This window comes from Tenebrio molitor, chromosome 4, assembly GCF_963966145.1.
Source record: "Tenebrio molitor chromosome 4, icTenMoli1.1, whole genome shotgun sequence".
NCBI classification, from domain to species: Eukaryota; Metazoa; Arthropoda; class Insecta; order Coleoptera; family Tenebrionidae; genus Tenebrio; species Tenebrio molitor.
Window position 1 is genome coordinate 27606978 of NC_091049.1, and position 26448 is coordinate 27633425.

The following is a 26448-nucleotide window of genomic DNA, read 5'->3' on the forward strand; positions in this document are numbered from 1 at the left end:
GGTTACAAATACCTCTCGTGGGTAATATCTTAAATAACCCACTTATACCATAAATAACTATATTTGATATTTCAAATTTGAATTTGTCAGTGCTGTCAACTGGTTTAAGCATTTAGATTTGCGATTTTTCATCTTTAGACTTTGTTTTGCGTTCCACTGGTTTTAATAGTACATTATACAACAAGATTTGTAAACGGCACTTTAGATTAGACACGAGTTTTATGTTAGGCACGAGTTGAATACTATACTTTTTCTACAACCAAATAAACAAATGAAACAAGCAACTTTTTTATTAAACGTTAATTTAAACATACAAACTAAAGAGAGTAGGAGTATAATATAGATATTTCTCAGGCAGCAAATCATGGGGTGGCTTCAGGTCCATATTTAAAAAATAGAACGAATTATTTCACTGCAATGACGTTTTCTTTTACGCCGGATGCGAAACTGTTAAACGTCAAAATACCAACTTGATCTAGGGCTAAATATGTCCAAAAAATTCAAGCCGTGTTTAAAGAAACTTCGAGCGTGTTTAATATTCCGAAAACGCGCTAATGGACACCAAGTTGTGACTATACTAAGGACAACGTAACATTTTATCTGCCCCGCCCATTTCATTTTCTTAGTTACCAATCAAATAGGTTGTTAAGACGATCTGATTTACACAGTAAAAATTTCTGACATTCGAATTGTCTTAATGACATTTTATTTTTTAGAACCTAAAACAATAATTGTGGACTTGACAGCAAAATTCTAACCTTAACTTTTTTTACGTGGCAAATGTGATGAAAAGTTGTACAGATTGAATCTGACTTTGATTCTGATTGGTCAATTTTAGTGGGCGGAGCAGATAAAAAGTTATAACGGCAATACTATAATATAATTAAAGTGACGTTTTATACACTATTTGTCAGTGCAAAATGTGTCACTTTAGAGAAGGAAGTAGAAAAAAGTTATCAGTTTTGATCGTGTTGCTCTTTTGATCTGTTTCGTTGGGATTTTTGTTGATTTTTTTGAATTTGTGAAGTGAGTGCAGGCCTCAAGAATCTGTTTCAAAATCAAAAATCCACCACCTGTTGAATTATGTTGGCAGAAAAAAAGAAATCCCTAGAAAAAGTTTAATTCAGCTTAGTCATACAAAATTATTTTTACCCCGAATAAAATATACTATTTTATCTTCAAACGCAATAAAACCATAAAACGAACACCATTAAAATGCAATTTTAGTGATTTAAATTATTAATAAGTATTGTGTAATGTTCGTGGTTAAACATTAATAAATGATTTCGCTGAACTGATTTTTGTAGTTTATGTGATTTGGCACATAAAATAGTCAATTTTGCTATTCATGTGTTTAATCACACAAAATGACACTTTTATTTTGTCATTTGAGTGACACAATTTGTCACTTTTATGACGTTTGAAGATAAAAAGGGTTTTAGCTACCATATCATACTTTTTGAGTGAAATAATAAAATGAGAATAAAAAACACGATGAACTACGACCAAAACGACTGTCCAACAGTTTTCTCTCATAACTCCACTTTTTTCTGACACTTGCAAACACATTAAAAACAAAAGTCGGCAACGTTGTCGGTCGTATTTTCGAGGTAGAATGCACTGTTGATGGATTTTTGATTTTGAAACGGATTATACAGTAGCATAATGAACGCTTTAAGTGACATTACAAACATCGAAAATGATACAGAGGCGTAGAGTACAGAGGTAATTTTTGCTAATGCATTAAATATTAAATAATCTCTTGTTTGTGTTTAGCCATTTTCGAAAAAAGCTGGATATTTTAATTTTAGTAGCCAGCTTTTTTCGGAAATTCGAAAATGTATTGTACGTTGCATTTTTTAATTCCGGTGGGCACATTATCACTCGTGAAATATCCTGTATTAATTAAACCTAATATATTACTCCTACTATACTGAAGTTTTCTTTCGTCTTTCCTAAGTGCAAACATGCAGAATAATAATAAAACATCACGTGTAAACCTGCTCTTTCCATTTTTTTTAAATTTCGCGTAGAGTGTAAAGGGTGTTTTTTTTAATTTGGCGTCGAAGTAGGCGTTGGAGAGTCGATTGAGAGCGCACCACTCGTGTAAAATTTAAACAGCTGGGGTGCGTTCAGAAATCGTACCCAGGTGCACCTAGGTCGCCATGCGCCGTTCGTAAATTACCGGTAATGCAGACATGGCCATCTGTCATGCGTTCAGAATTGTTTGGGTGATTGCCTGACGGTGTTCCCAAGTTACCATGCTCCATGAGTGTGGGAAGAATTGCCGCACATGCGCAATAATAATAATAAACTGTCAATTCACCGTCATTTTGGCGCCTCAATAATAAGCTGGGTGGCTAAGTCGCTAAGGACTATGTATTGCCAATTTGGTGATTTTTTTACCTTTACCTATATTTTTCTAATTTAATAAAATAATATAGGTTGAACGGAGTAAAATAATGTAATATTTGTTTTAAAAAGTTTATTTGATTTATATAATTTTCTTCAGTTTATATTTGTTTTAAAAGGCTTATACAGTGAACGGCAAAAGTATGGAATAAATTCATTAAAAATGAAACAAAATTTTTTTCATCTTTGGACAGGTCAATTTTAGTTTTTAAAAATACATATTTTAATACAAAATAAAATTTCAAGCAGTTATTTGTTTCCGAGTTATGACATCATCGATAGTTTTTTTAAATGGAAACCCCCAATAGAACAACTCCCACTCCTACCAGTACCACAAAATTGCAACAAACCGTTCACAAATGTGATGTTGCCGCGGCACATCTCGGCAATGACGTCATAATCCTTGGGTGTACCATTACCTTACCATTACCTATTCCCACAGCACATTTCCGAACGCACCCCTGATCCGTAATCCGTAACCTGTATAGTGCGTTCACAATCGACAGTTCAACGCTTACTTCGACGCCAAATTAAAAAAAACACCCGTTAGAGTGTAGCGTAGAGTGAACACTTTTAGTAACATTTATGTCAAGCATGTATCAAGCAATCTATGAGTGGACAGAGTTTATCTATAGTTGACTCAAGTTGCAAAGAACCACTTATCATTTACAACAGCACTTTTATGGCATTAGTTATTTGAAATTACTTCAAAACTGTACTTATATGGAAAATATTCAATCTAAACTATGATTTTCTGGTCCCGTTGTGCCTTTATTTGGTTCAAAAATATTGAAAAAATGCTGTTGCAAATGACAAGTGGTTCTTTGCAACTTGAGTCAACTTTATTTTAGAAGATCAAATTGGAATACAGTCAGATCTAATTGTATTTCACTTTGACAAGAATCGACAGTACGGAGTAGAGAGCCTTGCATATCTGTAAAGCGAAACAAAATGAAAAACTGACGAGAAAAAGTTCTGAAATATTACTCACGAACACCAGGAGGTCAAAGTTTATGATGAAACTCTCGGAAAATTTCAACTGTAGGGGTTGGGCAGTGTTCATCAAAATCAGAACTAGTTTCTTTCTGTTTCTGATGTTCCAAGTATACCATTCGGTTGCCGTAAATTTTAAGAACACATTTTCTGACTGTAAAAGGACCTTCATACAAAATAAATTTGTTATTTATTTTTACCTCGTCCTCGAAAAATTGTCCAGCCGTGATTAGACTTGAGATGGTAAAGAGCGCAACGACAGCCTTCAAATAATAACGCCACAACAGCACGTCCTACAATTTACAAAGTTGCAAGAGAAAACGATTAAATTAAATTTCTTCATAGTGACATAGTGAGTAGTAGGATGTTTTTATCGCGATAAACATTTTTGATTGGATGACCACGTACGTTTGATGGATGTGGGGATTAATCGATAATAATTTAATCAAATAATATATCAAATTTCAAATAAATAAGAAGGCAGAAGCAAACAACTTACTTGCAAGAATAAAAGCACAATACTTATTCCAACGATGATAGCACAAATAGTGAATGGTATTATCAGATTACTCATCACCATCAAAGTGTTATTTTTCCATCTGTAAAGAACATAAATTTATAAACACTATTCTCGTAGTTGATAATAATTGTTTCGCTCTATACATAACTGATTCTCATAGTATGTTAGAACAGAGTTAACGAATGAAACATCCCAATCAAAATTTTGATAATTTGTATTTGATAAACTAATGAAATAAAAAAATTGGAGAAATAAAAAACCTTACCGAAGAAATACGCAGTGTCTGTCTATTATCATATTCAGTTTTGTCTCGATTACCTTTTGATAAATTTCATTACGGATGGGATCTTCAAACTCTTGAAAATGAATATTAAGCCCTTCGATGAATGCGTTACAAAGATACATTTGAAATTTCACTTATTGAGTGAAATAAATAATTTGGTATGTTTGTGCCGCCATCACAAGCCCCCCCAAATACATCGTCGTTTTGAAAATGAAAACACAAATAGGTGTTTGAAAGAAGTAATAAAGCTGAAGGAATAACAGTGTTAAGTAGGCGATGAGCGTTAACTTCAGCAACTGTTTCACAAATTTGAACTGATAAATGTCGCTACCTATCACACGGACTAGTTTTAGACAGTCGTCTGAAAATATTCCACTTCCGTATCTCACCTCCAACGGGGGCCCGGCAATTTTGCCGGAGTACATACACTATTAGGGATAATAGTAATACTATCAAGTAATAGTGCAGTGCTTATCAACATAATTACCGGCCCCACATTTTGACTTTTTTGTGTTTTATGTTCTGTGTCAATGTTAAGGAACTTCCTAACGATATGATATGAGTATAATAATATACCTTTTTGAATTTCAACCACCAATGTTTTCTCTAAGTCCAAAATTTTTAAATTTTTAAAAAGAGATTGCGGTACTATTCCTGTTGCTGAAATTATAAATGGTAAAATCCAAAATTTTTCCACTAGAATTTATTTATTCATTTTTGATAAACTTACAGTTCATTCGACCCCGATTCATAATTTAATTTCAGAGAAAGAGTGACCACTAAAACGACCACAACTAACTGTCGAAGTTGATTCTACGCTTACTTCGGGGCTAGTATTCGTTATTGTTTCTTAATTTGGTCGATCAATACACCTAATAATCCTTCTCTATAATGTAAAAAAGAATTAGGCTAAGAACACTTTACCTATTGACTTTTCTGAATAGTCGATTGTACGTCTGTGCCCAAGAATTAGTTTGCAAACAAGAATAGCGAATTTTCAAAATCCGATTCAAAGGAACGAAAAACCACAAAAGACGACAAGTTCAAAGGCGATAGTGAGAATAAATTTTTCGTCACCTTCAAGATCTGAATCAATTTCAGTTAATTCGTAATTTATTTTTTGCGCGACTGAATTCTGTTTGCTTGTTTACCACGTCTGTTTCGAAGACAGTACATTGTGTTTACTTGTGTTAAACTCGACAGTAATATCGTATGATCAAAAAGTCTTTGGATCGCGATAGCCATTAAGTGTAAAAACCCTCTATAGAATTATTTACTTCTACTGCCCCTAGTTTTTATGTGTACTTCAAAGTAGCGCTAATCTCTCAAGGAACTCATTTAAACATAAACGAAGCGAATAAACCCATTTACAATTTTCACCACGATTTCCATTCCTGTAGCATGATTCAATAATACTCGTAAAAAAAATATGTTATCTTTGAAACAATTTGAATTATAACCTGTTAAATTGAAAGTTGTCAAGCAAATATCAAAAATAATTGAAGTAAATAATTTCATAGCGACTCGTAGCTTATTAATTCCATGGCAACCCTGATCCAAAGACTTTTTGATCATACGATAGTTGTTTGTATATCAAGGCCGCGAAATCGTTCTTTAACGTACCGAGAGAAAAATTGTCGTCGAGGCCGCTTGCGGCCGAGGCAAGACAATTTCGAAGATGTTAAAGGATTTCGCTGCCAAGGTGTACACAAAATTTTTTGTGCAACAGAAAATTTGTAATTATAAAATGAACAAGTAAGATTTACTTTACTGTCAATATGTAAATATAAAATCGGCTTACATGTCGGCATGTCTCTATAGAAATATTCTTTGAAGGTAAATGTTAAGTTCTGTTATGATAAGTAAGATTGTAAGATTATACATGTTGCAAATCATCGGATATTCTAGTTTACTTTAACGGCCGTCGATAAGAGCACCGGCCGCGAAATTGGATTTCGTCAATATTTTCACAAAAACTCCAATAGCGGTAATGTTTGCAGATTGCTATAGAAACGTAATATAAAAATCGAGATTATGGCAACATGATGTGGAAGGGTAACATATATCGCATTGGCTATTCTACGAACGCTTTGTAATAAATATTCTATCGCGCAAAAAACCTCAAAGGGTCACGAACGTTAAGGACATTATACCGATCGAAGACAATTGTTGTTGTCTTCGATCGGTATAATGTCCTTACCTATCTTAATACTCATAAAATCTTTTGACACCTACGAGAAATTGCCATTTCTGTCATTTCAAAACCTTTGTTGCCAATATCAAAATGACTCCACGTGCATGAGACTTGGAACCACATTTCCTAACATTCGCTATTCGTTACTTATATTTAAATAAATGAACTACGTAAATACTTTTGAATTTAAATAACAAAAATGGGTGATAACAAAACTTTAATGAATGCATGAACGTCACTCGACCGGCACCTTACTCTGAAATTAAACTACCGTGCGATCGAAAATTTAATAGTACATATTTTTTTAATAACATCATTCCTGGTATAGCATCTTGTTTTCATACAGATTTTTTTTCTGTTTATTTTTCAAATTGATAATGGTATTATTTATTATTTCTTTGATACATTTTTAAAGTGACGAAAGAAATTGTATGAAAACATGATGGTACAAATAATTCTGTTAGCGGCTGATGGGGTTAATCTATATACGAGGGTCATCCAGAAAGTAAGGTTACAACATTTATGTAGGATCGAGAAATGCTTGTATTCAATTGAAATTCACAGGATACTTCACAAATATATTAAACTATTTTTCAACGTAATCGCTGTCGAGATCGAGATATTTTTGCAGTCGGGGCACCAGCTTTTGTATGCCAGTGTCATAAACCTCCACCGCCAGCTCTTTCAGCCACTTCCTCGACCTCCTGATTGTTAGAAAAACGTTTCCCACCCAAAAACTCCTTTAGTTTAGTGAAAAAGTGATAGTCCGAAGGCGCCAAGTCGAGTGAATAGGGGGGGTGGGTGACAATATCCCATCCAAACGATGTCAGCAACTCCTGTGAAACTGGTGCAGTATGGCGCCTGGCGTTATCATGCAAGAGACTGACTCCTCGGGTCAGCATTTCCCTTCTGCGGTTCTGAATGGCTCTTCTGAGTTTTTTTAGGGTATTGCAGCAAACCTCTGCATTAATGGTAGTCCTTTTAGGCATGAAATCCACCAAAAGGAACCCCTTACGGTCCCAAAAACAAGTATGTGACACACCGACGTCTCATTCCCCCGTCACGATAGAACCCAGAAAAGCTTCTCGTTCCTGTGCAAAATGAAGGTGGCGGGAGCGCACGACGACCTCTCCATCGGAAAAATTTATTGTGGCTGAACAAAATGGCCGACAAACACGCAGAACCAAACAAACTTACAGCTAGGATCCCCCCTACATGCCAGGTGCGCCAACTTCGAAACAAAAAATTTCCCTCGGCCTCAGGAGCCCTTGTAACCTTGCTTCTGGATGACCCTCGTAAATAAAAATGTACCTATATGTAAGTGTTCGTTTGTTCAAAATCTAAGATCTCCTAAAGTTCTTCACCGATTGTTATGAAATTTTGACACAACGTTGCATTTGAATAGGCGCGTGTGGTTATGTAGGTACCTTATATTATACAGGGTGATTCATGTAGCCCGTTCGTTAGAAACTTTCTGATTTCCTAAAATCGTATGAATATGAAAATTGGTAGCCGACTATAATGGACGGCTCCAAGTTCAAATAAAATATTTTCCAAATGGCGACACTTCCGGAATTACCGGAAATCGACGCCATCTTTGTTTTTTATGGAAAGGTTTCATTTTGATTTAAAATTTTGATTCTAAGTTAAATTTTAAGTTTAGAATCTCCTTTTGTCAACATTTATCTGTCATCGTTTTTGATTAATGTCATCTTTTTCGTAAAAAAGTGGGGTTGCAGGGGTTCCATTAAAAAATGTATAACTCCTGAACTATTGGAAATAGATAATTGATTTTTTTTTTTTATTAAATTTCTAAAGGTTTGGCCGATCTTTTGCGCTGTTAGTAACGAAAAAATACCAAAATCCACTATTTCTCAATCTATAGGTTCGTTTGTTCAAAATATTAAATCCCCGAAAGTTCTTCACCGATTGCTTTGAAATTTTGACACAACGTTGCATTCGAATACGCGCGTGTTTTGATTTACCTAGAGGGTGATTCATATAGTATCATAAAAACCTCAACCGGTGGTAGATTCCGACCTCTAGACACTCTTACAAAAATGCCTAGGTTCTAACGTTAAAATTGTTGAAGATAAAACATGTTGAAGAGTGTACATACTACCACCTTTTAAGAACTGCAGAAAAATGAAAATATTTTACGTTGAAACAAGCTGCCGGGGTGATTCGAAGGAATTGTTATCAAAATGAAACTAAAGCGACCTTCATGATACCAATATTTTCTTTATATCAATAATTGTTTGTTTCTGTTATGACATAAAGGTAAAGTGGAATAAATAATTAATAAATTAGCGAAGAATAGCATTTGATAATAGTGAAAAGACCGATGTGGTAATTTTTGCCATTTTTTGATGTATGACTCTATGTTTTATTGTTAAGAGCCTTTTGAGATCGGAATCTGCCACTGATTAAAATATGTATGAAACTATATGAATCACCCTGAATATTAGTTATAACATTTTAACCAAAATCGTGTGTAATTGATTTAAATATTGAAATAATATTTATAAAATTTTCACAAGAATATATTCCAAGGGTGTGGGATGATTGATATTGTGACATTTTGTTTTGTTTGTGGATGTTATAATGACTTTTCATGTTTATTAACAAAACTGTGAGAAAACCTAATTATTCCGAGAGTCCGAGTTTTTCTCTCACTAGTGGGTAATGAATAACGATCTATATTCCTTGCCTCAAATGGTCAAATGACCACAATAATTCGCTTATTACACACGATTTTGGATAAAAATAGTATATTATTATACGAGTTTAATAAGACGCTTTATTATCACATGAGTGTGTTTAAAGCACGACGAGCATAGCGAGAAGTGCTTTAATGGAACGAATGTGATAATACGTCTTATTAAACGAGTGTAATATACTATTTTATCTACTTTGCTTTACTAATTCCTGAAATTTTAGCTGTTCAAGTTTTCATATAGACTAGGGACTTTCGCGTGGGTTGTAACAGACATTTTTCACAAAAACGTAAGGATATATTTACTAAATTTACATCGTGACCTGACCTGACATCAAACGGCTGATGTTGCCAATGTAACAAAAGCTAAAAGTTACCAAAACCAGTTTAATAATATGATTCATTATTAAACTGTTTTCGATATAATAATGAGCCCATTTGTAATCCAAAGTAGATAAAAAAAAATTTTGTGGCCGGGCACTTTATTTTGACTGGGCCACAGTAACACGTGGCTGGGTACAGCTAGTTTACTAATAAATGGACCTGATCGAACCACAGAACGGGTGAACGAAATAGTGTTGCTGCACCTCCCCACCTAATGTCCCTTCCCAAGCGACTGGAGTCTACAAAGAGATACTTTGCAGAGCGCAAAAAAAACGAAAATTTTTACTACTGATATGTTTTCGCTATTTCTTTTAGTTTGAAAATGTAAGCGGAAAACGAAAAACCCTCGGATTCCAGGAGGAGATTTCGTTTAATCTTTGATTTAATATTAATATAAAATCAAAGGCTCGGCCCTTGATAGCGTACGTTATGTCTGTGAAAATTGGCAAAGAAAGAACCGCTCCCCTGAATATTCATCAACTCTAATTAGTGTTCACAAATTCATTCGGTCGAATGTAAAAATTTGTTTCGTTGATTGCTGCGCTCTCTATGAGTGACATCCAAAAGTAAAATTTCTTGCATGGGGTTGCATTTAGGTGGCCAATTTAGTAATATAAAATCAAAGGCAATAGGAATACATTTTTTACTCGTTTAGTCGAGATAATGACATTTAACGAATTATTGGAGTATGAGTATTAGGTAACATAGGTACAGTCAGAATCACGAGGCAATGCGTGTACGTCATTACACATCCATGACGTCACGACATTACTACGTTTATCTGCGTTAGTCAACGCGAATATTCGTTGTCTTCGATTGTTTTGAAACTTGCAGGGATCGTAAAAAACACAGGCAAAAGTTAGCTCCGAAAAGAATTGTTTTATTACACGCAGGAAAGCAATGAAAGGAGGATCTCAAAAGGAACGTAAACACTAAACAACAGCGACGACTTTTTCTAACCTCACAATTTGCTTTAATCGTTATCGATCAACAAGATAATGTAAATTGACATTCAAGACTTCCTTGAATGAAGACTAGAGGTGACCTGCTTCGATACTGTATTGCACCCCAAATTATAGCACCGGGTGTTAAGCCAGAATGGCGTCGAAGTTCGAATTGCAAATTTAGCCTTTGTCCTCTAGGTCTTCTGACATGCAACCGCCCATCAGATTGCCATAGGCAAAACCGAAATTCATCACTAAAGATGATTTGGTGCCATTCATCGATCCAATGCTCCCTCAGCTTACACCACTCGAGTCTGGCAACTCGATGCTTTAGGGTTAAAAGAAGCCGAACAATTGGTCGTTATGAGCTAAGTCATGTGAACGGATTCCGCGATAAATTGTTCGCATAGACACCTGTTTTTCCAAAACAAGCCTCCAAGTAACCTCCACCGACCGAGTTGTCTCAAACGGGTTAACTGAAGCCAGTCGCCGAAGACGCCTTTCTTGACGTTCATTCGTAATTCTTGGCCGACCACTACCTTTCCTACGTCTTTCTGAGCCTTCGTTGGACCAAGCCCTCCATTCTCGAATGATTGTAGAGTCACGTCGGCCCAATCTTTAATTTAATCATTCATTCCTTCGTTTGAAGAATTTCAAGCTCGTGCGATCATCCCTTCTGGGTGCTCTGCTTTTTTTGGCGAATAGTGTAGATTCAAATTAACCGTGAGGAGAAATGTTTTGAACAAAAAATGACGGAACCTCAGACTTTATCCAAAAAATGCTGCTTCTACAGAGAAGAAAATTGTGAAAAATAAAGTACGATACAGGCAACGAGAGACTACGTCCACTGATAGAATGACTTTTTTAAATAACCTTAGATAACAAAATCCCTAAACCATAACATTAAAATATTAACAAAGTATCATAGATTGTATTGGTAGTATCTTGAAACATTCGCGCCACTGATTTTCATTGGTTGTTATGAAACCCACGCGAAAAATTAATTATTTGACATTTCAAATTTGAATTTGTCAGTGCTGTCAACTGGTTTAAGCATTTAGATTTGCGATTTTTCATCTTTAGACTTTGTTTTGCGTTCCACTGGTTTTAATAGTACATTATGCAACAAGATTTGTAAACGGCACTTTAGATTAGACACGAGTTTTATGTTAGGCACGAGTTGAATACTATACTTTTTCTACAACCAAATAAACAAATGAAACAAGCAACTTTTTTATTAAACGTTAATTTAAACATACAAACTAAAGAGAGTCGGAGTATAATATAGATATTTCTCAGGCAGCAAATCATGGGGTGGCTTCAGGTCCATATTTGAAAAATAGAACGAATTATTTCACTGCAATGACGTTTTCTTTTACACCGGATGCGAAACTGTTAAACGTCAAAATACCAACTTGATCTAGGGCTAAATATGTCCAAAAAATTCAAGCCGTGTTTAAAGAAACTTCGAGCGTGTTTAATATTCCGAAAACGCCCTAATGGACACCAAGTTGTGACTATATTAAGGACAACGTAACATTTTATCTGCCCCGCCCATTTCATTTTCTTAGTTACCAATCAAATAGGTTGTTAAGACGATCTGATTTACACAGTAAAAATTTCTGACATTCGAATTGTCTTAATGACATTTTATTTTTTAGAACCTAAAACAATAATTGTGGACTTGACAGCAAAATTCTAACCTTAACTTTTTTTACGTGGCAAATGTGATGAAAAGTTGTACAGATTGAATCTGGCTTTGATTCTGATTGGTCAATTTTAGTGGGCGGAGCAGATAAAAAGTTATAACGGCAATACTATAATATAATTAAAGTGACGTTTTATACACTATTTGTCAGTGCAAAATGTGTCACTTTAGAGAAGGAAGTAGAAAAAAGTTATCAGTTTTGATCGTGTTGCTCTTTTGATCTGTTTCGTTGGGATTTTTGTTGATTTTTTTGAATTTGTGAAGTGATTGATGATTTCGCTGAACTCTTTGATTTTTGTAGTTTATGTGATTTGGCACATAAAATAGTCAATTTTGCTATTCATGTGTTTAATCACACAAAATGACACTTTTATCTTGTCATTTGAGTGATACAATTTGTCACTTTTATGAGGTTTGAAGATAAAAAGGGTTTTAGCTACCATATCATACTTTTTGAGTGAAATAATAAAATGAGAATAAAAAACACGATGAACTACGACCAAAACGACTGTCCAACAGTTTTCTCTCATAACTCCACTTTTTTCTGACACTTGCAGACACATTAAAAACAAAAGTCGGCAACGTTGTCGGTCGTATTTTCGAAGTAGAATGCACTGTTGATGGATTTTTGATTTTGAAACAGATTATACAGTAGCATAATGAACGCTTTAAGTGACATTACAAACATCGAAAATGATACAGAGTCGTAGAGTACAGAGGTAATTTTTGCTAATGCATTAAATATTAAATAATCTCTTTTTTGTGTTTAGCCATTTTCGAAAAAAGCTGGATATTTTAATTTTAGTAGCCAGCTTTTTTCGGAAATTCGAAAATGTATTGTGCGTTGCATTTTTTAATTCCGGTGGGCACATTATCACTCGTGAAATACCCTGTATTAATTAAACCTAATATATTATTCCTACTATACTGAAGTTTTCTTTCGTCTTTCCTAAGTGCAAACATGCAGAATAATAATAAAACATCACGTGTAAACCTGCTCTTTCCATTTTTTTTTAATTTCGCGTAGAGTGTAAAGGGTGTTTTTTTTAATTTGGCGTCGAAGTAGGCGTTGGAGAGTCGATTGAGAGCGCACCACTCGTGTAAAATTTAAACAGCTGATCCGTAATCCGTAACCTGTATAGTGCGTTCACAATCGACAGTTCAACGCTTACTTCGACGCCAAATTAAAAAAAAAACACCGGTTAGAGTGTAGCGTAGAGTGAACACTTTTAGTAACATTTATGTCAAGCATGTATCAAGCAATCTATGAGTGGACAGAGTTTATCTATAGTTGACTCAAGTTGCAAAGAACCACTTATCATTTACAACAGCACTTTTATGGCATTAGTCATTTGAAATTACTTCAAAACTGTACTTATATGGAAAATATTCAATCTAAACTATGATTTTCTGGTCCCGTTGTGCCTTTATTTGGTTCAAAAATATTGAAAAAATGCTGTTGCAAATGACAAGTGGTTCTTTGCAACTTGAGTCAACTTTATTTTAGAAGATCAAATTGGAATACAGTCAGATCTAATTGTATTTCACTTTGACAAGAATCGACAGTACGGAGTAGAGAGCCTTGCATATCTGTAAAGCGAAACAAAATGAAAAACTGACGAGAAAATAAAAATATTACTCACGAACACCAGGAGGTCAAAGTTTATGATGAAACTCTCGGAAAATTTCAACTGTAGGGGTTGGGCAGTGTTCATCAAAATCAGAACTAGTTTCTTTCTGTTTCTGATGTTCCAAGTATACCATTCGGTTGCCGTAAATTTTAAGAACACATTTTCTGACTGTAAAAGGACCTTCATACAAAATAAATTTGTTATTTATTTTTACCTCGTCCTCGAAAAATTGTCCAGCCGTGATTAGACTTGAGATGGTAAAGAGCGCAACGACAGCCTTCAAATAATAACGCCACAACAGCACGTCCTACAATTTACAAAGTTGCAAGAGAAAACGATTAAATTAAATTTCTTCATAGTGACATAGTGAGTAGTAGGATGTTTTTATCGCGATAAACATTTTTGATTGGATGACCACGTACGTTTGATGAATGTGGGGATTAATCGATAATAATTTAATCAAATAATATATCAAATTTCAAATAAATAAGAAGGCAGAAGCAAACAACTTACTTGCAAGAATAAAAGCACAATACTTATTCCAACGATGATAGCACAAATAGTGAATGGTATTATCAGATTACTCATCACCATCAAAGTGTTATTTTTCCATCTGTAAAGAACATAAATTTATAAACACTATTCTCGTAGTTGATAATAATTGTTTCGCTCTATACATAACTGATTCTCATAGTATGTTAGAACAGAGTTAACGAATGACACATCCCAATCAAAATTTTGATAATTTGTATTTGATAAACTAATGAAATAAAAAAATTGGAGAAATAAAAAACCTTACCGAAGAAATACGCAGTGTCTGTCTATTATCATATTCAGTTTTGTCTCGATTACCTTTTGATAAATTTCATTACGGATGGGATCTTCAAACTCTTGAAATTTCACTTGTTGAGTGAAATAAATAATTTGGTATGTTTGTGCCGCCATCACAAGTCCCCCCAAATACATCGTCGTTTTGAAAATGAAAACACAAATAGGTGTTTGAAAGAAGTAATAAAGCTGAAGGAATAACAGTGTTAAGTAGGCGATGAGCGTTAACTTCAGCAACTGTTTCACAAATTTGAACTGATAAATGTCGCTACCTATCACACGGACTAGTTTTAGACAGTCATCTGAAAATATTCCACTTCCGTATCCCACCTCCAACGGGGGCCCGGCAATTTTGCCGGAGTACATACACTATTAGGGATAATAGTGATAATACTATCAAGTAATAGTGCAGTGCTTATCAACATAATTACCGGCGTCTCGCCTCCACATTTTGACTTTTTTGTGTTTTATGTTCTGTGTCAATGTTAAGGAACTTCCTAACGATATGATATGAGTATAATAATATACCTTTTTGAATTTCAACCACCAATGTTTTCTCTAAGTCCAAAATTTTAAATTTTTAAAAAGAGATTGCGGTACTATTCCTGTTGCTGAAATTATAAATGGTAAAATCGAAATTTTTTCCACTAGAATTTATTTATTCATTTTTGATAAACTTACAGTTCATTCGACCCGGATTCATAATTTAATTTCAGAGAAAGAGTGACCACTAAAACGACCACAACTAACTGTCGAAGTTGATTCTACGCTTACTTCGGGGCTAGTATTCGTTATTGTTTCTTAATTTGGTCGATCAATACACCTAATAATCCTTCTCTATAATGTAAAAAAGAATTAGGCTAAGAACACTTTACCTATTGACTTTTCTGAATAGTCGATTGTACGTCTGTGCCCAAGAATTAGTTTGCAAACAAGAATAGCGAATTTTCAAAATCCGATTCAAAGGAACGAAAAACCACAAAAGACGACAAGTTCAAAGGTGATAGTGAGAATAAATTTTTCGTCACCTTCAAGATCTGAATCAATTTCAGTTAATTCGTAATTTATTTTTTGCGCGACTGAATTCTGTTTGCTTGTTTACTGCCCGTAGTTTTTATGTGTACTTCAAAGTAGCGCTAATCTCTCAAGGAACTCATTTAAACATAAACGAAGCGAATAAACCCATTTACAATTTTCACCACGATTTCCATTCCTGTAGCATGATTCAATAATACTCGTAAAAAAATATGTTCTCTTTGAAACAATTTGAATTATAACCTGTTAACTTGAAAGTTGTCAAGTAAATATCAAAAATAATTGAAGTAAATAATTTCATGGCGACTCGTAGCTTATTAATTCCATGGCAACCCTGATACAAAGACTTTTTGATCATACGATAGTTATTTGTATATCAAGGCCGCAAAATCGTTCTTTAACATACCGAGAGAAAAATTGTCGTCGAGGCCGCTTGCGGCCGAGGCAAGACAATTTCGAAGATGTTAAAGGATTTCGCTGCCAAGGTGTACACAAAATTTTTTGTGCAACAGAAAATTTGTAATTATAAAATGAACAAGTAAGATTTACTTTACTGTCAATATGTAAATATAAAGTCGGCTTACATGTCGGCATGTCGCTATAGAAATATTGTTTGAAGGTAAATGTTAAGTTCTGTTATGATAAGTAAGATTGTAAGATTATACATGTTGCAAATCATCGGATATTCTAGTTTACTTTAACGGCCGTCGATAAGAGCACCGGCCGCGAAATTGGATTTCGGCAATATTTTCACAAAAACTCCAATAGCGGTAATGTTTGCAGATTGCTATAGAAACGTAATATAAAAATCGAGATTATGGCAACATGATGTGGAAGGGTAACATATATCGCATTGCCTATTCTACGAACGCTTTGTAATAATTATTCTATCGCGCAAAAAACCTCAAAGGGTCACGAACGTTAAGGACATTATACCGATCGAAGACAATTGTTGTTGTCTTCGATCGGTATAATGTCCTTACCTATCTTAATACTCATAAAATCTTTTGATACTTACGAGAAATTGCCATTTCTGTCATTTCAAAACCTTTGTTGCCAATATCAAAATGACTCGACAAAAAAGATCCACGTAAGACTTGGAACCACATTTCCTAACATTCGCTATTCGTTACTTATATTTAAATAAATTGACTATGTAAATACTTTTGAATTTAAATAACAAAAATGGGTGATTGATAACAAAACTTTAATGAATGCATGAACGTCACTCGACCGGCACCCTATTCTGAAATTAAACTACCGTGCGATCGAAAATTTAATAGTACATATTTTTTTAATAACATCATTCCTGGTATAGCATCTTGTTTTCATACAGATTTTTTTTCTGTTTATTTTTCAAATTGATATTATTATTTCTTTGATAAATTTTTAAAGTGACGAAAGAAATTGTATGAAAACATGATGGTACAAATAGTTCTGTTAGCGGCTGATGGGGTTAATCTATATACGAGGGTCATCCAGAAAGTAAGGTTACAACATTTATGTAGGATCGAGAAATGCTTGTATTCAATTGAAATTCACAGGATACCTCACAAATATATTAAACTATTTTTCAACGTAATCGCCGTCGAGATCGAGATATTTTTGCAGTCGGGGCACCAGCTTTTGTATGCCATTGTCATAAACCTTCACCGCCAGCTCTTTCAGCCACTTCCTCGATTGTTCCTGATTGTTGTAAAAACGTTTCCCACCCAAAAACTCCTTTAGTTTAGTGAAAAAGTGATAGTCCGAAGGCGCCAAGTCCGGTGAATAGGGGGGGTGGGTCACAATATCCCATCCAAACGATGTCAGCAGCTCCTGTGAAACTGGCGCGGTATGGCGCCTGGCGTTGTCATGCAGGAGGCCGACTCCTCGGGTCAGCATTTCCCTTCTGCGGTTCTAAATGGCTTTTCTGAGTTTTTTTAGGGTATTGCAGTAAACCTCTGCATTAATGGTAGTCCTTTTAGGCATGAAATCCACCAAAAGGAACCCATTACGGTCCCAAAAACAGATGCCATGACTTCTCCGGCTGAATGGTTCGTCTTGAACATTATGGTGGCTGGGGAAAATGAATGACGCCACTAAAGTGATTGTCTTTTGTATTCTGGGGTGTAGTGACACACCGACGTCTCATTCCCCCGTCACGATAGAACCCAGAAAAGTTTCTCCTTCCTGTACAAAACGGAGGTGGTGGGAGCGCACGACGACCTCTCCATCGGAAAAATTTATTGTGGCTGAACAAAATGGCCCACAAACACGCAGAACCAAACAAACTTACAGCTAGGATCCCCCCTACATGCCAGGTGCGCCAACTTCGAAACAAAAAATTTCCCTCGGCCTCAGGAGCCCTTGTAACCTTACTTCTGGATGACCCTCGTTAATAAAAATGTACCTATATGTAAGTGTTGTTCAAAATCTAAGATCTCCTAAAGTTCTTCACCGATTGCTATGAAATTTTGACATAACGTTTAATTAAAAATTAAATTAAATTTTTGAAGTAAAATTTGTCATTTTCTCAAAAAAATTGTTATCTAAGGTACCAATTTTTTTCATTAATCGCTTAGGTAGTAGTAAGGTCTATCAGAAAAAGAAGAAAAAAGTCAGTGTTGTCATTTAAAAAAAATGGTGATGACGTCATAGCTCAAAAATGGATGACGTCATGAACAAGTGAAGCAACTTAAAATAAGCACCATGAAAAATAAAAATTTACCTGTTTCAGCGTTTTTGACAAATGCCATTAGTTTTGAAATTACTGAATTTATTCCATAAGTAATTTCCACAGTATATTAATACGTGAAGGAAAACCTTTGTACCCCTTTTTAAGCAAATTGCGCGCACGGAGGAGTGTGAGATTTGGCATAGTTAAAGTTTATGTGGAGAAGAAGTGCAGAAAGATAAAATTTATGAATAATATACAGGGCGTCTTCAAAAAAAGAGACAAATTCATAGCTCCCTCATTTATCGAAGGATTTTAATTATCTATACACCAAATTAAATGGTTGTGAATAAGCTACAAAATGGCGTATCTACTAAATTCACGTAAAATCCAAAGTACTTCAAGGTTAAACTGTCAAAATATTTTTTTCAAATACAGATACATACTTTTTTTAAGTAATTCTGATAGAGATTCTTATTCTGAAAACAACAATGTATGACATGTGTAACCTCATACAGTCGCCTGAAAATATTCCACTAGAATTTGTTTATTCATTTTTGATAAACTTACAGTTCATCTGACTTGGATTCATAATTTTATTTCAAAGAATGAGTCTCCAACAAAAAGACCACGACTATAACTGTCGAAATTGATTCTTCCTCCGAAATATTATTTGTAATTGTTTCGTAATTTCATCGATCAATAGTAGAGAATTCTTTTACTATTTGTTGAAGTTTCGTAGGTCTGTGCCTAAGAATTAGTTTGCAAACTATAGTAGCGAATTTTCAAAATCCGATTAAAAGAAATAAAAATTTGAAGATGAATTTGTCAAAGTGACAATCAAGTCCTTTTGCGGTTTTGTTTGGAAATTAAATGTAAAATCCAAATTAATGAATTTATTATAAGTCTACTATTTTTTTGACCCATTTTTTTTAATTACATCTCAATTGTTTCCTATTCCTAGTGTGGAGTTCTAAATTTAATAAACTTACAGTTTATTCGACTTGAATTCATCATTTAGTTTTTTTAATAAGGAACAGTCTCAATCAAAGTGACCACGACTAACTGTTGAAATTGATTCTATTTCGGAGATATTATTCCTAGTCCAATCAATAGGGAGTTTTACCTTGCAAAAGGTACATCAAAGTTTATACTTGGCAGGTATCTTCTGTCAGGCATATTATTAATATTGTTGAGTTTGCGACCTTGGGGGGTTGCCGCTCGCCCTGCCATACTGGAGAACCCTGAGGAACAAAAGGAAAATTCTCAAGAGGAATTCCCGAATTCATAAACTCTGATGAATTCAGCTCATCGATACCGATCGATCCAGATCATTTGGATCCGTCTACGTTACAAAGAGATCAAAAAGAGTAAAACAGTAAACTTCTACTGCATCGTGGACTATGCCCACTGGGGACACCACGTCAAAAAAAAACGCACCCTATTACTCTACCTCTATGGTGGTGTGGAAAAGAATAAAAAGTACAAAAATAAAAGAAATTCTCGATTTATACACGCTGTAACTACGAAACTATTGATCTGACAAAAAAATATAAACAACAAAAAATGTAGAGAATTGTACGCTCTACATTTTCTATAATAACTTAGATAGACGTATATCGCACGGATAATGAAATAATCGCAGAAATGTGATTTTCCACCCCTATTCTCCAGTATGGCGGGGCGAACGGCAAACCTCCAAGGTCGCAAACTCGGCAATATTAATAAAATGCCTAATAGAAGATACCTGCCAAGTATAAACTTTTCTGTACCTTTTGCAAGGTGGAGCCATTTTTATGTCTCTATTGACTGGACTATCCTAATGTTTTATTAATTTGATCGATCAATAGGTATACCTAATAATCTTTCTCAATAATGTAAAAAACGAATAGACTAAGAGCATAGCACTCAGTAGTAAAAGAGGCACATTAGTAGGCTCATTAAAGGTCGTTGGCGACCTTGATGAGCCATTAAAGGTCCATTAACCAACTTGGAAGTGACTGTCGCCGCCGGCTTTAATTACAATTACAGGAAACGTTCGTAAATTTTCTCGAAATCGAAAACTATTTTCAAGGTTGCTTTAAAACTGACGTTTGTTTAAAATTTTACCAAAAAATCTGCGTACCAGTGGCGTCGGGTTTGGGAATAAAGCTTGTTCTTACGAATGTAAAATGTTGCTCTTGTTTATTTTTTCCAACGTCTATAATTCATGAGGTATGATTTATTATAAAGTAGCGTTCATCAATGCTCAAGTATTGTTTATAAAACACAAATCGAAAGTCAAGTCTGTCTCAAGATTGAGTCTAACTTAAGTTTGGACCTAAGTCAACCGAGGGGAAAAACATGAATATCTCCCGTGGTGCATACAATATTTTATTTTTTTGTGTATGTGTTGCGTTATAATAACCAATAAAAATGCAATTACTAAAGATGCGAACGTTTATTTTAGGACTGTTCGTCTTACAAGCAACAAGCGACTGCCCAAATTACAAGCGGGGGTGAGCAATGAGGGTGGTAACCCCCCTCTGTAAATAGGCGTCAACAGTATGTACTTAAAAGTTAAAACTTTCTTAAATAGTTATTGTATATCAAGAATGCGAAATCGTTCTTTGACGTACCAAGAGAAAAATTGTCGCCGAGTGCGTTTAGGCCGAGGCAAGACAATCTCAAGGTCGTCAAAGGATTTCGCAGCCACGGTGTAAAGTCCTCGTCTAGAAATAGTCAATTTTGACTTAAATTGTAAATCATTTTACAATAGGACAGCAAACCGTCTTATAACTACCATAATACCCTCTAACTTTATTGCCCCTTTGTTGTGCAGTGCCGACCTAAGGAAGAGCAAACATCAGGTAAAGTAACAGCCCCTATTTATTTATGGAATTATTTATGGTAGTTATAAGACGATTTTCTCTCCTATTGTAATTAATTTACACAACATTTTGTGTGCAACCGAATATTTGTAGTTATAAAATGAACAGGTAAAATTTCCTTCGCTGTCAATAAAAATAAAATCGGCTCACATGTCGCCACGTCGCTATAGAAACGAAATAAATAAAACAATTCGTTTTGAAAAAATTTGTAGAAATGTCGGAGGAAAATTACGATGTTTCAGTTCCGTAATTATAAATAAAATTGTGCAGTGTCGAATTTGAAACCTGAAAAATCGAAACGGCAATTTGAAAAACGTTACACTGACTTCAGACTGGTGTAACAAGAATAATGTGAAAACGGTGTCGGAAAACGTATTGGCTTATTTACTGGAATTTATTTATTGTGGAAGGTAAATGTTAAGTTATGTTATGATGCATCATCTGCCCCCCCTCACAGCCCCCATTGGTCAACCGTTCTCGCCGACACCACACCATCGAGAGAACGCCAACCGACGCCTACAAAAGATCAACACCCAGCAAGCATTTACAAGAAATTTTGCTTTCGCAGGGACTCAGCTCGTCTAACCTCTCTCCTATCCTGTATACCTACACTGCTTACTTTTTGTGACTTGTACCTATTTAGTTAGTTAGTTTGCTGGAAATAAACACCAATTATATTGAACCCCACATTCTTATACATTTATTACGGCCGTCGTCGGATAATTTATTTATTGTGGAAGGTAAATGTTAAGTTCTGTTATGCTATGTTGTATCATCTGCTCCTTTTTAGGTTATTTTCATCTTGGAAATATCAGGAGCCGTGCAAAGACACAAATAAACCAAAATGTCTGTTGATGACATTCAGGAAATGATACGAGATATTTCTCTTTGTGATCGGTGAAAAACTAACCAAAATTAACCTAATTCACATGTGTATGTTTCATATTAGACAATATTAGATGATAGATCGATAATGGGGATCTTTCTTATCGACTCCTCAACCTCATGCGGCTGTCTTATTTGAAATTGGCGGAAATTTCAAACCGGATGAAAATTCTGTACTATACTTGGGCCAACCAACAGATATATGTAGTAATAAAAAAAAGGGGATGTGGCCTAGTTGCGTAGAACGATATACGCCGAAGCCTGTTTCACAATGAAGCAGGTTCTTTCTAACAAATAGAGAACCAAAAGTCTTGAACAAAAATTATTTTGTAATACAAATCGAAAAATGCCAAGGAAAACAAACAAACATAAACAGGTGGTCAAACTCCCGAAGCGAGGTTAAAACGAATGAGATGCCGGATGCCGTCAAGTAATTTTTGTGGATGTACACTTCTATTAAAAAAAAAGCGTACCTACACGTATTGAGGGCTACTGTAAATGGGGATAAAATTAATTAATCGTTTCCAAGAAAACGTATTACTGACATTTTGTATGTACGAGTATGTCAAAACACTGTTTTTTATAAATTTTTAAATTGTTGTTAGATTGTTGAGAGTTGCCTTTTTCCATTAATTTGTGAATAAAAGTTTGTAGTAATTGGTAATACTTGCCTAATAAAAGGCAAAACATTTATACACATTAAAATCTCTGAAGAATACATCGATCAAATCCAGCTATCATCACGGGTTTTGTTACAGGTTTTTAAGTAACAACAATTAAAAGATAGGTTTACGATATGGCAATCTAGCCTAAATTGTGCTCACTACTTGTACGCTTTTTTTTTTAATAGAAGTCAGGCTTTCGAAAATCTACGCACGTTTTGAATAAGCCAATTGGAAGCTGCTATTTAAAATACGCGGGCACTAAGGGGCGGTTTCATTACTATATCTGTTGGTTGGCCCAAGTATAATAGTGGCCGTTGCTGACACAAAATCAAACTTTAACTGTAACCAATCCAGATTTTGTAAGATTACACCGGAAATATGCAGATAGATATGTTGTAATTGTAATAATAAATAAATATAAAAATGACTTTTACTTTTACGGCCGTCGTCAAGGCAACGGCTGCGAAATTCAATTTCGCGGCCTGTTGTACGCACGCGAAGTGCTCATTTCGCGTACGGTTGCACACAAAATTCTTTATGAAAATCAAGATTTCAACATCCTCAAAATCACTAACCTAACTTTTAAGACTGACATCTGTTAATTGAAATCTCACGAATTGCCAACTGAAATGTTTGGTCAGCGCCTACTCTAATGTTTTTTTTTTTTTAGATCTCACGGTACGATGCTTATACAGGGTTATTCTAAATGATTGTAGTCGAAGTAGGCGTGAAAACTGAATGTAAAATGTATGGTTACCGCTCCATATAAGAAACATTAAAATGATGTGAATAAGTGAGTACACACCGTTCACACACGGGAGTTAAAGTGGGTGCAAAACAGCTCAATATTTCTGGATTCAATCGTTAATTTAACAAAAATAAATAAAAATCTCATCACGGCACTTTTCACCTAAAAAAATGACAATGACAGCGACAAAACTGACAGTTCACATGAAAGCGGCAAAAATGTAATAACATGGGTATGGCCTACTTCGACTACAATCATTTAGAATAATCCTGTCCAACGTAGATAGCACTAATAGTAATAGTTATTTATTAAACGAGTTTTATAAGACACCATTTTGTCTCACGCGTTTTTTAGAGCGCGAGGAGCTCAGCGACGAGTGCTTTAAGCAAACAAGTGTGACAAAATGTCTTAAAAACGGAGTATAATACAATATTTTTTCTACTTTGCCCCTTAAATCTAAAAAAAGTTCAAAACATAATGCTAATATAAGGGTTGGTAACGCTGGTAAATAGACAATTGTACGTTTTGAATTTAAAGTGTCACGTGAAATGCAGTGATCACGTAGCAACAACTCACTATGAGTCACTGCCAACATTAAAAATTTAAGTTTTAAGAAAAGAGCTCCTTTTCGAAACCCGTTTGAGTGTTATACTGACTGTGTTATAGGTGCAAAATAGAAAATAGTATATTAAAGAACGAGTTTTATTAGGGTTGATTTGGCACACGAGTCCCAAGTGTAGAAAACGACCCGTAGGGGAGTTTTGTATGGGACGAGTGCGCCAATGCCCTTTTAAAACGAGTTTTTCATGTTATTTTCTAGAATTTGCACCCTTGTTTTAATTTTTAAATAAAAAAATTTAATTTTCAAATTCTAGGGAATTAATGGGTACTAATTGGTAATTCAAGGTAACGGATGCAACTTCATCTGCAACATATGTTAAAAAGTAGAGTTTGAACATTAATCTGTAAACAACTTAAATTTATAAACACTATTCATTCTCATAGATAGAACAGAGCTTTCGAATGAAACATTCCAATAAAAATAAAATTTTGATAATTTGTTTTTGATAAACTGATGAAAGAAGAAAAATTGGAGAAATCCTTTGAAGGTGTTCGTGTAGTGTGGTCTGTATCGAGTCTCTGAAAAACTAAAAATAAAAAAACTTACCGAATAAATACGCAGTGTCTGTCTATTATCATATTCAGTTTCGATCCGATCTCCTCTTGATACATTTTATCACGGATGAGAACCTCAAGTTCTTCAACATTAGTATTCAGCCCTTCGATGAATGCGTTACAAAGATATATTTGAAATTTCACTTGTTGAGTGGCATAAATAGTTTGGTATGGTTGTGCTACCATCGCAAGCCCCCCCAAATATATCGTCGTTTTGAAAATGAAAACACAAATATTGGCCTCCCGGGGACACAACTTGTCAAATATAATTTGAATGAAAATTACTTCGGGGTCATTATGACATGATAAAATGTAAGAGGTGCTGCACAGCACGATCAGAGTTGTGTTGACCACGACGAACGTGTTAATCTGCCTCGACTCTCTCAGAATTCTCAGTTTGACGTCGTTTCCGGCCGAACTGATGTCCCAGAGCTTTATGGCGGTCATAATATCATCGACCATATGGTTTTTGACCAAGAGAACGACGAACGCAAAGACGGCCTGAAATCATTTCTTGCATACAAGTGAGACACTGGTCGGTGCAAATTACGGAACACATTTGCAAGAAGAGTGGTCCGTATTTAATCAGGTCTTCCACGCTAGGTGTTTGAAAGAAGTAATAAAGCTGAAGGAGTAACAGTGTTAAGTAGGCGATGAGCGTTAACTTCAGCAACAGTTTAACAAATTTGAATTGATAAATGTCGCTGCCTATCACACGGACTACTTTTAGACAGTCGTCTGAAAACATTCAAAAATAATTTGTTTCTTTATATTTAATAAACTTACAGTTCATTCGACTCGGATTCATATTTAATTTCAGAGAAAGAGTCTCCACTAATACGACCACACCTAACTGTCGAAGTTGAGTCTACTCTTACTTCGGAGCTAGTATTCGTAATTGTTTCTTAATTTGGTCGATCAATACACCTAATAATCCTTCTCTATAATGTAAAAGAATTAGGCTAAGAACATTCTACCTATTGACTTTTCTGAACAGTCGATCGTAGGTACGTAGAAAGTGGGTCTGTATCCATGGTTACCAGTGGGTGAAGGTTTCACTTTCGCTCATTCTCTTTCGCTCACGCACTTTCGCACACGGACTTTCGCTCACGCATAATTGAAATTCAATTTTATGAAAAAGAAGTTGTATATTGAAAATAATTACATACCAATAATAATAGAAATCAAAGACTTTATTACAGAAGTTACATATTTATTCTAAACGACTCAAAAGATATAAAAATAATAAACAACGGAAATTTGAAAACAAACTATTTAGAAATAATGAGAAGTTGTTTTACAAAATTTTAACAGATAATAAAACTCAAACTAATAATGGTACACCAAATATAAACGAAATTAAAGAATTCTGGTCAAACATATGGTCAAATGAAGTTCAATTTAATAATCAGGCAGAATGGATTCCTCATTTAGAAAATGATATACCAGATAGTAATAATCGACATCATATTCAAATTAGCCTTGAAATTTTAGTTAAAAATATTAATAGTTCACATAATTGGAAATCCCCTGGAGGTGACCAAATTCATAACTTTTGGTTAAAAAAATTTACTTGTATTCATAAATGCTTACTTGATCACTTTAACGGATTTATTAGGGAACCTAACACATTTCCAGAGTTTTTGGCCCATGGTATAACATATCTGAAACCAAAAGATTCCGATACTAAAAATCCATCAAAATATAGGCCAATCACATGTCTGCCTACAATTTATAAAATTATGACATCTTGCATTAAAGTAATAATTTACGACCATTGTCAAAAATTAAATATACTTA

General features: G+C 34.7%; 1 protein-coding gene and 1 long non-coding RNA gene across 6 annotated transcripts; one reads left to right on the plus strand and one right to left on the minus strand.

Moving 5' to 3' along the window:
* Nucleotides 1-272: 272 nt before the first annotated feature.
* Nucleotides 273-25638, minus strand: LOC138127632 (uncharacterized). 5 transcript variants are annotated; one of them, XR_011158293.1, is made up of 10 exons: nt 25435-25638; nt 25199-25386; nt 24641-25149; nt 14299-14398; nt 14000-14092; nt 13798-13953; nt 3905-4004; nt 3606-3698; nt 3404-3559; nt 273-3346 (listed from the first exon to the last, which is right to left on the minus strand). XR_011158293.1 is itself a non-coding variant. In XM_069043693.1 (7 exons), the coding sequence occupies exons 1-7, from the start codon at nt 25454-25456 to the stop codon at nt 11207-11209; spliced, it is 1095 nt and encodes a 364-aa protein (XP_068899794.1). In that variant the 5' UTR covers nt 25457-25638; the 3' UTR covers nt 7388-11206. The 5 variants fall into 5 exon arrangements, 2 of the variants coding, with proteins under 2 accessions (XP_068899794.1, XP_068899793.1); XR_011158294.1 differs by lacking the exons at nt 24641-25149; nt 25199-25386; nt 25435-25638 and adding an exon at nt 16667-18203; XR_011158295.1 differs by lacking the exons at nt 24641-25149; nt 25199-25386; nt 25435-25638 and adding an exon at nt 15142-16632.
* On the plus strand, nt 20166-21856 carry LOC138127633 (uncharacterized). The gene is made up of 2 exons (XR_011158296.1): nt 20166-21584; nt 21632-21856. It is a non-coding gene; the product is annotated as an uncharacterized lncRNA (long non-coding RNA).
* Nucleotides 25639-26448: the final 810 nt, after the last annotated feature.

Bases quoted from the DNA above. Each gene is read 5' to 3' on its own strand.
- LOC138127632 (XM_069043692.1), bottom strand. From the start codon at position 25,456: ATGAATCCGAGTCGAATGAACT. The intron at 25,150-25,198 runs GTAATTTGCACC...AAATGATTTCAG, and splicing joins TCTTCTTGCAAATGTGTTCC to GCCGTCTTTGCGTTCGTCGT. The intron at 13,745-13,797 runs GTGAGTAATATT...TTCGCTTTACAG, and splicing joins ACTTTGACCTCCTGGTGTTC to ATATGCAAGGCTCTCTACTC.